We start from the raw sequence: 12,064 nt of genomic DNA, 5'->3' as shown, positions 1-12,064 counted from the left end.
ATCTTATCAAGTAATTAACCATGACTTCAATTGTATCAAAGCCTCGTTTAGAAAGAGTAAAAATATTATGAATACTCACCAAAAATAAGAAATTAGTCCTTTAGTAAGAACACTACACTTTGAACATAAATGCATAACACAAACAGCAAATATTGTAGAAAAAACTGGCTTGAAACAACTTATTGGTATTAAATAAGACGGAAATTAATTACACTATATAGAAGCTATTGGCACTGATAAAGAACGATACAAATCACTTGCACAACGTTTAGGTCCGTTCACAAACAATGCACACAGAAATATTGACAAAACAAACAATATACCGACAATTGTTTGGTTAAACGTCATCAAAGAACCGATCATACGGTGTTTGGCTTACGAAACGAGTGAAGTTCGAGCTGCGCTGAGACAGTTTTGAATGAAGTTGCCTGCCTATTGACTTTTCTATGTGTGCGCACACGCATGGTAGACTGAACGTGTTCGAGCGCAAGGGGTGTTGAAAAACTTGCTTTTAAAAATGCCCGTGTGTGAGTCATGGCGTGACACGTTGCCAGCCGTCCTCATTGGTTATGGATGTAATTGATGAAGACAGATTACTACAATCTATAACCTGACTCTGTTTTCAAGTAAAGGCACGTTATTACGTTATTTCGTGTAAGAAAAATGTTTTATGACGATAAAATGAAAATTAATTTATAAGGTACAGTTTATTGTGCAAAATATTTTATGTGATAAGATACAATTATTGTATTTGTTTAAACATAAAATTATGGGACAATCTTTTCATTTTAGCCACAGGTTCTACACTAGATACTATAAAAGCGCCCTCTGTCGGATTAATTTCGAACTTAATCCACTTCTCATTCTGCTCACGTAAATAGCGAATCAGAGTTGCGCAGTTTCTGTGTTACATTCCTACGCCATTCAATAGATGTCACTATTATAAAATAATCTGCAGGTACTTTTTAAATTATTTATTTTATTTTTACTAAGTAAATTGGATATTTCCAAGAATGCTTTAGGTTAAGAAAAAACAAAACTGTTCTTAAAAGTTATATATAATTCTTAATAAAAAATATGTAATTATTACACATATTATTATGCACATTTAACCACTGTGGAGCATCACATCCCATATCTTTTGAAGTTACTTACAGCTTAAACCCGAACTGTAACAAAAGAAAAACAACTTTAAAACTAAAATAAAGCAACCACCGAAGAAATAATAAAAAACATGTCACGCCATTTCTGTGAATGTTGAAACAAAAATCGGTCATTTTTATATATTTTCTTCTCAGATCAAAGAATTTTCTTAAATAAATTTAAATAATACTAACTAACCTTGGGAGCGTTTTCAACCGTACATTTGAAGATCAAAGCTGCTCTGTCACAGCCCTTTTCTCCATCAGAAACCTTGATATCATTCACTGAAAATGCAAAAATAGCCATTAAAAACTTTTTATGTAAAATAAATAAATACTAACATAGTAAAAATATTTAAAAAATTAAAATAACATTTATTTAAGTTTTATTTATTACTTATTTGATTTATTATAGCACTTACCTTTAACACAAATATCAGCCATTTTCTTAGCATTGGTCAGTCGTTTCTCGTCGCCATTTTTCATCATTTCAGCAACTTTGTAAGCGTGATCGATATCGTACAGTCCTTGAGCGTTCATCTAAAAAAATAGTGTAATAATTAATCAATAGTCTTCTTATTAAATACGTTTACGTTTTTCAGCAAAAGTTATATATATTTTTAAGAAATAAATGAAACAAAAAAATTTTTATAGAAGAATAACATTATATAATTTTCAAAACCTCATATTTATTGTTCAGCAACTATTTCTCACAATAATAGTATACATAATTTTACGGTTTCCCAGATAATAAGCATACGTAAAACTTACTCGTGAATCGCATAAAAGGACATTGTTCCGGCTCCATACATGTTCTGCCTAAGAACCGTTCGAATGGAAAGTGACTTCTATAAACTCTTAAAATTATATGGAATCCTATGAAATAAGTTTTCACGAACGGACACTTCAGGAAACTAAAATAATTACGAAAAAAGTTAATATTTTGAGGTTATAAATAAAAAATAACCAAGCTTGCGTGAAATATCAGAGTAGTATTATCAAACTACACTATACAAAAAATCAACAATACTATGTACAGCTCTATATGTTCTCTTCTAGATCTAGGAAAAGACTACTCTACTAGATACTAGGAAAAGAGATAGTAAATAGTCAAGTTTAAGATAATTCTTTGACAATGATCATTTTATAAAGTTGCATTTTCTGTCTGTCCCTTTGAATGCTTTAGATCTTTAAAACTACGCAATGGATTTGGGTGCGATTTTTTTTAATAGATAGAGTAGGTCAAGAGGAAGGTTTACACCAAGGTTTTACATTGCCACCGTGCGAAGACGGGGCGTGTGACTAGTTTTCATAAATGCTTAGAATTTTTATGAAAAACAACTACCTAAACGCTTTTGCTTTCAACGTTACGTTTCTTAATATATAGTGAATCCACTTTGGATTTGTGATAAAACGCATAAGTTTCCAAAATGGAAGAGTTCCATTCACCACAATTCATAAAATATCGATATTATTACGATGGAGAATTATTTATTTAAATGATTGTTACTACTTTTATATTAGACAGTTACCTAGCTATCTACATGCCATAAGGCGGGAATCGAACCCGCGGTCTATTACCAAGAAGGCACAGACCATACTAAAAATGTCATTACCACACAAAATAATTTAACAGTTAAAGTAAGGTTTACCAATAACAATGAAAGAGGTTTTCGAGGATGTGCAATAAAAACAATATTTATATTCAATTAAAGGTTTTTAATCATCAATATTTCTCAATAATATATCTAAGAACTGAGCTTTGGTATCTCGCCCAGCTTAAATACCAGATAATAGTCATTATGTGGGCACAACAGCCCACTGTTCTACGCCCAACGATACAATTGCAACAGTATGCCTGATGGTAGGAGCTTCTTACAAAGTACACAATTGCGTCCAACAGTGCATTGCATCTTATTATGCTCGACTGCTTCAGACCAACACGTCGTACATATAAGGTCATGAGCTTCAACCTGTAATAATAAATACAAAAAATCATTAGTAAATATCAAGTAACTTGCAATTGTGGCAATTGATTTGAAAACCGAGAAATTGTGTGCTTATGAAAACATAAGTAGGTAGTAACATTCTTATCAAAATTAGAAAAACACTTTCGTAGACCACTTACCATACGGGGAACAGTCCATTGTTGTATGCAACGAAGTATATCTTCGTTTTCTAATACCAAAGAACCTCCAGCAGATCCACAATTTATACAATATACTATATTCTGCATCCATTGTTGTAATTATAATATAACTAAATTCGATCACAGACAGAGCAATATCCGAAAATGCTAGTAAAATCCAGTTCTTTACACAAAGCCGAGTCTACCAAGTACGCAATCTAATCGGAGTCCGTAATCAAGCCAAAGTTGTTAGAATAAAACCATGAAACGCATAGAAAATCACAAAAGAAACGATAGTCGCAAAGCAATCAAACCAATCAAACTGACTTCTAGCAAACTGACTGAAGTACACCAGTGTTGCCAATTACGAAAACTATAATCCTACTCGAATGCCAAGCTAGAAATTCGCGATTCGCTCAAAACCATCTTAAAACATTATACAGAATACTAGCTTTTTTCTAGCTAGTCAGTTTAGGTATTTAAATGAATAAAGTGTTACCAACTAATTTTAATAACCGACTTCGGAAAGTAGGTTCTCAATTCGATCCGTATTTACCGAAATCCCGAAAACTTCCGAAACTGGCAGCACTGGCTGACGGAAACATTTTATAAGGCATCAATAATTGTGACCCTACTTTTTATTTGGAATTTATTTATTTGAAGTGTCCGTGGAATACTAAAATATGTTTCAAACAATATAAAAATAAATAAAAATTATAGTATAATTTATATTCACATCGGTTCTTAGGCCAAAATTGAACAATGTCCTTTGCTAATTCTTATTTAAAGATTTTGATAGTAAAATTGTAATGACAATGATTACCACCTCTTGTTCAAAAACCGACATTGACTTGGGAAATCGCGAATTACATTTATTTTGATTTGTATCGAGTTCCGATTTTGTATCGTTGAAGTTGTAACTTAGGTAAGGAATGCTCACAATTGAAGCGGCCTTATAAGCGCACGCGAGCACACACTTTGTAGCGGTCTTAGTGGGCACCACATAGGACTGTAGCTGCACCAATTCTTGCATGTCCACCTCCGAATCCTTGTTGCACTTCATGATCAGCTTCGTAAACTGCAACTTGAACTCCTCTTCTGTGAGGGCCTTTGAGAAACAATAACGTTTAGCGTAGTTATTCAAGAGTACGTTTAGAAACAAGCGTTAGAAACTAGAACTCGAACAGAAGTATTATTTCGAAATAATATGTACATTCTTTCCCTATCAAATTCTTTTAATTTAAATAGGGCTTTTTCAAAAAGAATTTGTCAGGCCAGTGGGGATAGAATGAGCATAAAATTTAGATGAAGTAAACACATGGAGTATTAATTATTATTGTTTTTACCTTTAGGCTATAATTAATAATATAAAAATTAAACGAGCTTACTAACAAATAAATAGACCTACTATTAAGATACAATTGAATAAACTAAGACCACTTAACTAGTACATGGAAATAAGGCACAAATGGCATCGAAAACTCAGGGATAGATAGTTTACAAATTAGGAGTACTGATACGTTAAGAAGGAGAATAAGTGTAGGTGGCTAAGTACAGTAATGCAGTAGATTAGGGTTCATATATGTTACAACGTACTCTTAACCCGTATCCAACAATTCTTGTTCGTGCCTAGAGGATATAATTAAAAGAAAAAAGGTTACAATAACAGTACAATTTAAGCTCAATATTAAAAATAAAACAAAAAAAGAAGACTTACGTAAACTGCAACACTGCTGCATAATGCTAAAACCACAATAAAAAAGTTCAACATATCGATATCTCACCGCGTTCAATACTAATCAGAATGGATATGTATCGACGTTTAAATACTACCATTCTAAAACACACACATATTAAATGAAATTACGTATTCCCGATAACATACACGTTTTGATATTTTGCTTAAAATTACAGCTTTAATTATAATTTAGAGGTTTTATTGTCCCGTATCTAGTATTTAATCTTTTCATTATGTTCTATCAAATTGTCTATCGGTGACATGAATTTCAATGTTCTCGTGACCTTTTGATAATTTTGGATGAATAGTAACAACCCAATTGGTGGAAAAAGTAAATAAGCCACTTAAAAATAACATAGTTTAATATCTATGATACATAAGTTACAATTTGTAAGCGAATATACAATAGACCAATTAAGCAAAATTTATATACAGGTAACGGTAGACCACAATATTCCATAAGACGACAGCAAAATATTGAAACTCGTAACTTCATAGATCTTCTTTGTTGATTACAAGTATGGGCTCACACGAAGTCAAACTGAAACAAATGAAAAACGAGTATCTATTAAAAATCTGTTTACAGAATTCTGAACATTCTTCTGCTGATTATAGGACAGTAATAGTAGTGATACCATTCTTAAACTGAGAATCGCTATAAAAATATCATATAATGTTCAATTTACACTTATCGTAAATGAAAGATGTAAATATGAAGTAAATGTAAAAAAGGGCGACATACATCAGGAGACTTTTCCACGGTACACTTGAAGATCAACGCAGCCCTCTCGCAGCCTTTGTCTCCATCATTGACAGGAATATCATTAACTGAAAACGTGACATTTTTATGAGTCACACAGGATTAAATAACATGCACAGAATGATCTACACTATTTGGGATTTCCAGATTAATTTTGTCAAATTGGCAACTTCAAAAGTGACTAACATTGAGGTAATAGGCCTGACTTCTGCCTTCTACTAACTTCATTATTTTGATGAAGCTATGGAATTTGATGAAAGTAGTAGTTATTTAGAGCATAATGTGCCAAAATGTGCTAACAGACTATGGTTATAGGCTAAGGTAGCAGCTAAGGTACTCATCCTCAAACTATTCATACGAGTTTCATATAAAGTCTAAGTATAGGATGATAGTAATTTCGAAATCAATAAAGTAATCAATTCCATAATGGCTCATGGCTGGATGATCATAATGGAGCATTATCGTCAACGCATGTATTGTTCTTGTAGAATATTTTTATAATGCAGTCGAATGAAAATTGCATCGGTACTTAAGAATGTACTCGACCCAGTAGCTCTAATTACCTTCATATATTCAACCATGAAGCTAAGAGTTTTAATGGCTATGAATTATCTTATAGATATTATTTTGTTTGTCAAGTATGTGCTTTATTTTCCAACCTCTACACGACCTACTATTTCATCGTGATCATTATGAACCAATTGCCGTCCGTCATTGCTCATGACATGCTCGCATCCATTTACTGCCAGTCAGTTCTTCAAATTCTACCGACCTCGTACTATCTGCTACATCAAAATTTTATTACATTATCCGTGTCAGTCTTCTTGTTCATTTCAAATCTTACCGCTTTTGCACGCGTCCGTAAATTCTTCACTCTTCCTCAATTTTTCAGGGTCGTCGGATAAATACTTTCGTGTCATTTCATTCACGCCTTCAACGGATAGGAAACCCTGCTCGTCCATCTGTAATTTAATTAAATCAGGTTACCCATATAGTATACTAAATAACTGGACCATTCTTCTTTTTACTTAATTAGTATGTAGATGCAGTCCATATAAACTGTTTGGTCGGTATCAAATTATTTCGCTTTGTTGCATTTCTAACAAATTATCAAAATCTATTTCAGCTATCACAAAAAATGTGACCTCATTAACATAAACTTCACGCAGATAATCCAATTTTAATTAACACACTTCAATGCCACATCCAGATTTAATAAAAAAAGTCCCCACATACAAAATTACAAAAGTTAGCATCATCGGATTCATAGAAAAACAAGGTTTCCGGTGAATAAAGACCATTAGCTGTAATCATTGCGTCGAGAAGCCTTTGTACAGGTTAAAATGTACACAATGACTGGACCGTGTAATTGGTATACTTATCATACAACCTTGCGTAATTTTACACAACAGTACGTTGCTGGGGAACACACTGAAACTGCAGTGCCGAGATCATTGACTACTAGCACAGATTATAGTACCTCAGCTACTCATTGGTCTAGCCTTTTCTCAAGTTTGTTGGGGTCGGCTTCACCAGAGTATCTACCAATCTTTTACAAAGAGCCTACCAGACCTTCTCAACCCAGTTAGCCGGGCAACCCCATACCGTAAGACTGGTTGTCTGGCTCTGGTGGTGTAGCTTCTAACTCGTAACTATTGCCAAAGATGTTCAAATGACAGCTCAACTACTACTAGGTCCCTTGTTGTCCTACAGCCATCATTTAGATTCGAAATTCATATAAGTAGTGAAAACTTGTAATTGGCTATATCCTGCTTAAAATAATTACTATTGTATTACCTAGCTGTAAGTTTTCCTAAAAATGTAAAATAAAATAAATATTCTTGCTGGTAGACGTGTGTAAGTTAGGTAACCAACTAACGTCACTTCTACTGACCAGCAAAAACAACTGGGAAGTTCAATTAGCAGTTCGCATGCATTTTCCCTTTTCTTCACTCTCGAATCCAGTTGAAAAGACTTATCGATATGTATCTTAAAGCCAGCAGCTTAAATAAATATGTAATGAAAACCTGATTAATCTATTCACGTGCTGTGAAATATGTAGGTGCGTAAGTGTTTGAACAAATTAACCTTTGAGTTGAACTGTCTGAAAATTGGCGATTTCATTGATAATAATGACAGGTTTTCTATCACCACTTAGGAATATTAAAAATAGACAATGCATGTCACGCTCAGTCAGCTTTTATTTAAAACGTTTTGATTTCACTTGTTATCTTACTACCTAGTAGGTATTAAGTTTTTTTTTGTGTAGATAAAAATGCTCATTACATATTTATATTATTATGTGCTAACAAAGTTATTAATGAAGCATATAAAACTTTAAAAAAAAAATGGCAAACTGAATTATATATTATGCCAGCACTATGTATTTTCAGGCTGATGACCTTGTTTATTTTTAACTAAGTAGTTGCATTATTTTAATTATTTTCGTTTAATATTTTGCTTATTTATATATTGATGATTTAACGTCAGCCTTGTTAAGTGCGTTATTAGGTTTTTTAAATTCAACTTTATAAAAATTGATAAAAAAAAACTTTTATAAAAATTTAAAGTTTCGCTATAGCATGCTGCATGTGCATCGAACAATTAAAAAATAATTATATCTGTCAGATTCTTACCATTCCAGCTTTCTTATAAACGCAAGCAAACAGACATTGGATGGATTCATTATCGGGCATGATCTTTCGTTTGAGCTGCACCATATCACCCGCTGTGATGGGGTAGTTACTTGAACACTCTATTATCATCTCCACATATTTCATCTTTAGGTCTTCTAAGGACGAAGCCTGAAATGTAAAATTGTTAAACATAATTAGTATAAAAAATAAACAAAACTTTGAACCGTATTTAAAAAGTCCAAGTTATTGATCCATATACACGTGTCGAAGGGCGGTTTCACTTTTTTGTATCAGACATGGGTAACAAAAATATATTATGACAGTTCACCGTTACAATCAGTTTTTCTGTAGGTACATCAATGGCTTGTCACCATGACGACATTTGCGCAAAGAAACGTTTAATATTATGAAAAAAAGAAAACAATAATTATGTTCAAAAAAAATGCTATGCACTTTCTTATGCAGGGATTAAGTCTACACACACTTACGTAGTTTATATGAATAAATAAATAGTACATACCTGAACTTTCAAAGATAACACACCACACAAGAACACACAAAAAAATAAATTAAACATGGCTGCGAACTAAATCTCTCGCATTTGTTAGGCAAATGTGTGAAATGAAACAAATTATCCTCTATATATGAGTTAACTGCAATTGTGAACCACTGGGTAACTACAAAGGCATTCATATAGCCACAGTTAGTAATCCATTTTATAAATATTAACTAAAACTTTTGTGGAGCCAATTTCACTCTTACTACAAAGTTTTTAAGTTCTGATTTGCATGCAGTAAAATTTTGTGAATAACCCGCTTTGTTTGCTATTATTTATTTCACAATACTTTTGTTGACGCTACATTTGAATTATTGACAAATAATGTGTTTCATCCGGTGACAATGTATCAAGAGTTAGTTATCACAACAATGCATACAAAGAATTCTAATAAATCTATGAAACAATTTCTTGAAATCCCAGGGTCAACCATTTTTTCATTTCCTCTGAAATAATTCGGCAAATACTAAAACTTCAGTTTATCTTGAACATTCCTGTTAAAAATATCGATGAACCATTGGTTACAGTTTTTACTGATGGGAGACATTTTTTTAATAAAAATATATTCTAAAAACAAAATAATAACCTTTGCAACAAAACAAAAGATCAAAAAGTACATTGTATTATGGCTTCCCATAATTTGGCCAACATTGGGTGTGTCAGTGTGTTACTGTGACATTGAAAACCTATGTCTGAATACTAAGTCATATGACATCCTTAATTTGATGTTACGAAAAGTAATTACATAGTCACTGATATACCATTACTGCCTTGTCTATACATATAATAAATCTGTAGAAAGTGATTGTTTGTTCGGGATTCACGTAAAATCTACGAATTTAATGCAGACAATGCTTATATACAAAAGTTCTATGTAACTTGGGGTATTACTTAGGCTTTGTTTCATCGAAATCGGTTCACTCTATCAAAAGATATGATTAATTTAGTGAATTCAAGATGTAAAATATTACGACACGCAATCTGTTTGACAAAACAGTACATGTTAAAGTAGCTCCATCTGTGGTAAATAAAATACATCAGGAAGCGAGGTGGTAAATAACAATGAATTACCATTTACATTCTTTATATACTATTATTTCAATAGATGGAGTTGTGTATTTTCCGTAATTCACCATATTTTAACACGTAGTGTAATTTTTCGATAGACATTTCAATAGTGTTTGTCAGTTTGCCGTGCCACATCAAAATTCAACTATAATTATTACCTTGATGAAAGGAAAATTAATAGATCTCAGCCAAATTTAAAACGGTGCCATCTAAATTATTTTTTGAACATTATGTCAAAAATGATGACTTTAGTGGAACAATTAATTATAATTTAAAGTTACAGATGGAGTTCATATCAGGATTTTTTCATAAACATAGTTTAGCTTATCTTCCACTAATGTGGTGGCCTTAAAACAAATTACTTTGAGTGAGTAGTATTAAGTAGACCTTAATTATTTTTTCTGATGCAAAATATGAAAACTTAATCCTAGAAGAAATCAGGATCTATCTCTCGCAAGCGCTGCTAAGCGTGAGGTAATGTAGGCTTCTGTAGCTTTAAAAACCAGCCCAGATACAAAGTGCAGATAAGTAATGGGAGCTGCCTTATCGCGTCTGAAAACGTACAAAATACGCGTCGCATACCAGAGACATGCTTACTTTCAACTTCCGATCGCAATTAATATACTGTTCACGATTACGAACAGTCTCAGTTAGACCCGAGCCAAGTCTAAAAAAACACCTTTTATATAAAACTACGTTTGATATCATTCAATTACAAAGACAGAATTGTTCTCTGTTGCAAATCCTATCCACCTATATCCTATCCTAATCCAGAATGTATTGCAGGTGTGCATTGCACAAAAACCAATGGTATCCTATTCGAGAAGTCAAAAGAGTTGACCTGCCAACGTCAGCTTCTGCGCTAAGCAAGTGTTCTTAATAGTACCATCAGAATTACATTCATCGTTGAATGAGGTGAATAAATTTTCAGAAACCACAATAACAGTAGGAGCCAAAGCGTATTATCGCTTCATAGAGCCCTGATTGGCCCCAGGTGACCAAGTCAGGTCTGATTTGTTCGTTCATCAGATCAGAAAGTGTTTCGGTGGATACTTACTGTCGTCCTGTTTACGTGTGACACAAAATATGGTATATAAACGTCCTCCGCAAGAGCGAAATTTTCCCAGTGTGCGGTAGTGACGCACAGTATACAACACTTATGTTTCTTTTGATTTGCTGGCTCCACCAAGAAATGACAAATTGCGAGCGTACATTTTGAAAATCTTGGCAAAACTGCAGGTTTCAAGTACGAACACATGAAGTGGACTCTCTCAGATACGTACATTTTGCCTATTCGTGAACTAATGCAAACATTTCGGTGGAGTCCCGGCTTAGGCCACCACATTAGGCGTGCGCGATCCTCGGGCGTGTGAGTAGCGCGGGCGCCGCGCGTGCGTCGCGAGCGCGTTGCGTGAGCGTCGCGTTTTGCTGCCCTGCGGCATTTGTAGCGCGCTCGCGGCGCGCACGCGCCGCTCTCCTTGACGTTTAACTGCTAAGGCGTTTAGCGGGCGGCGGGGATAGCGGGCGAAGGGGTAAGAACGCAACTCGAGCGCCGCGTGTTCGCCTCGAGCGCGTCGCTTGCACTCTTCACACATGCCGTAGGGCAGCAAAACGCGATGTTCACGCAGCGCGCTCGCGACGCCCGCGCTACTCACACGCCCGAGGATCGCGCACGCCTAATGTGGGGTCAGCCATACCATAGTGAGTAAGTGAAACTATCCTACCCTATGCGCCTGCTGATGATGATGACTCATTTCATCATCCATCCAGCTATTCCCCAACTATGTTGGTGTTGGCTTCCAGTCGCCGAATCTGTTCGAGTACCAATATTTTGCTTGGAGCGACTACCTATCTGATCTCTTCAATCCAGTCACATTACAAGACATTATCCATGGTAAGACTGACAGACTTTCTGGCTTCTGATTAGTCACAGCAGCTGCAGAAAATGTACAAATGACAGCTTTGTCAGACTCAAAGCATATAGACATAGATTATAGCTGTTTCCTGTGAAAATTACTTACGCACTATACGTAATA

At 34.3% G+C, this 12,064-nt stretch overlaps 2 protein-coding genes across 2 annotated transcripts in view; both read right to left on the bottom strand.

The window, feature by feature from the left end:
- The window catches only part of LOC124636273 (protein sprint), a 201,310-nt gene extending 200,871 nt beyond the window's left edge, over positions 1 to 439 (bottom strand). Inside the window, exon 1 of the mRNA XM_047172299.1 lies at positions 80 to 439. The gene's annotated coding sequence lies outside the window, so the exon portion shown is untranslated. The remainder of the gene's footprint in view (positions 1 to 79) is intronic.
- Positions 440 to 1,040: 601 nt separating this feature from the next.
- LOC124636286 lies at positions 1,041 to 9,005 on the bottom strand. Its single transcript, XM_047172320.1, is given in 8 exon segments — positions 1,041 to 1,169; positions 1,342 to 1,427; positions 1,565 to 1,682; positions 4,211 to 4,378; positions 5,751 to 5,836; positions 6,613 to 6,730; positions 8,405 to 8,572; positions 8,925 to 9,005. Coding segments are annotated over 8 exon segments (843 nt in total). The 3' UTR covers positions 1,041 to 1,151.
- Between the last annotated feature and the right edge of the window lie 3,059 nt (positions 9,006 to 12,064).

Source organism: Helicoverpa zea, chromosome 14, assembly GCF_022581195.2.
Source record: "Helicoverpa zea isolate HzStark_Cry1AcR chromosome 14, ilHelZeax1.1, whole genome shotgun sequence".
Classification (NCBI taxonomy): Eukaryota; Metazoa; Arthropoda; class Insecta; order Lepidoptera; family Noctuidae; genus Helicoverpa; species Helicoverpa zea.
This window is presented reverse-complemented; position numbering and strand designations above follow the sequence as displayed.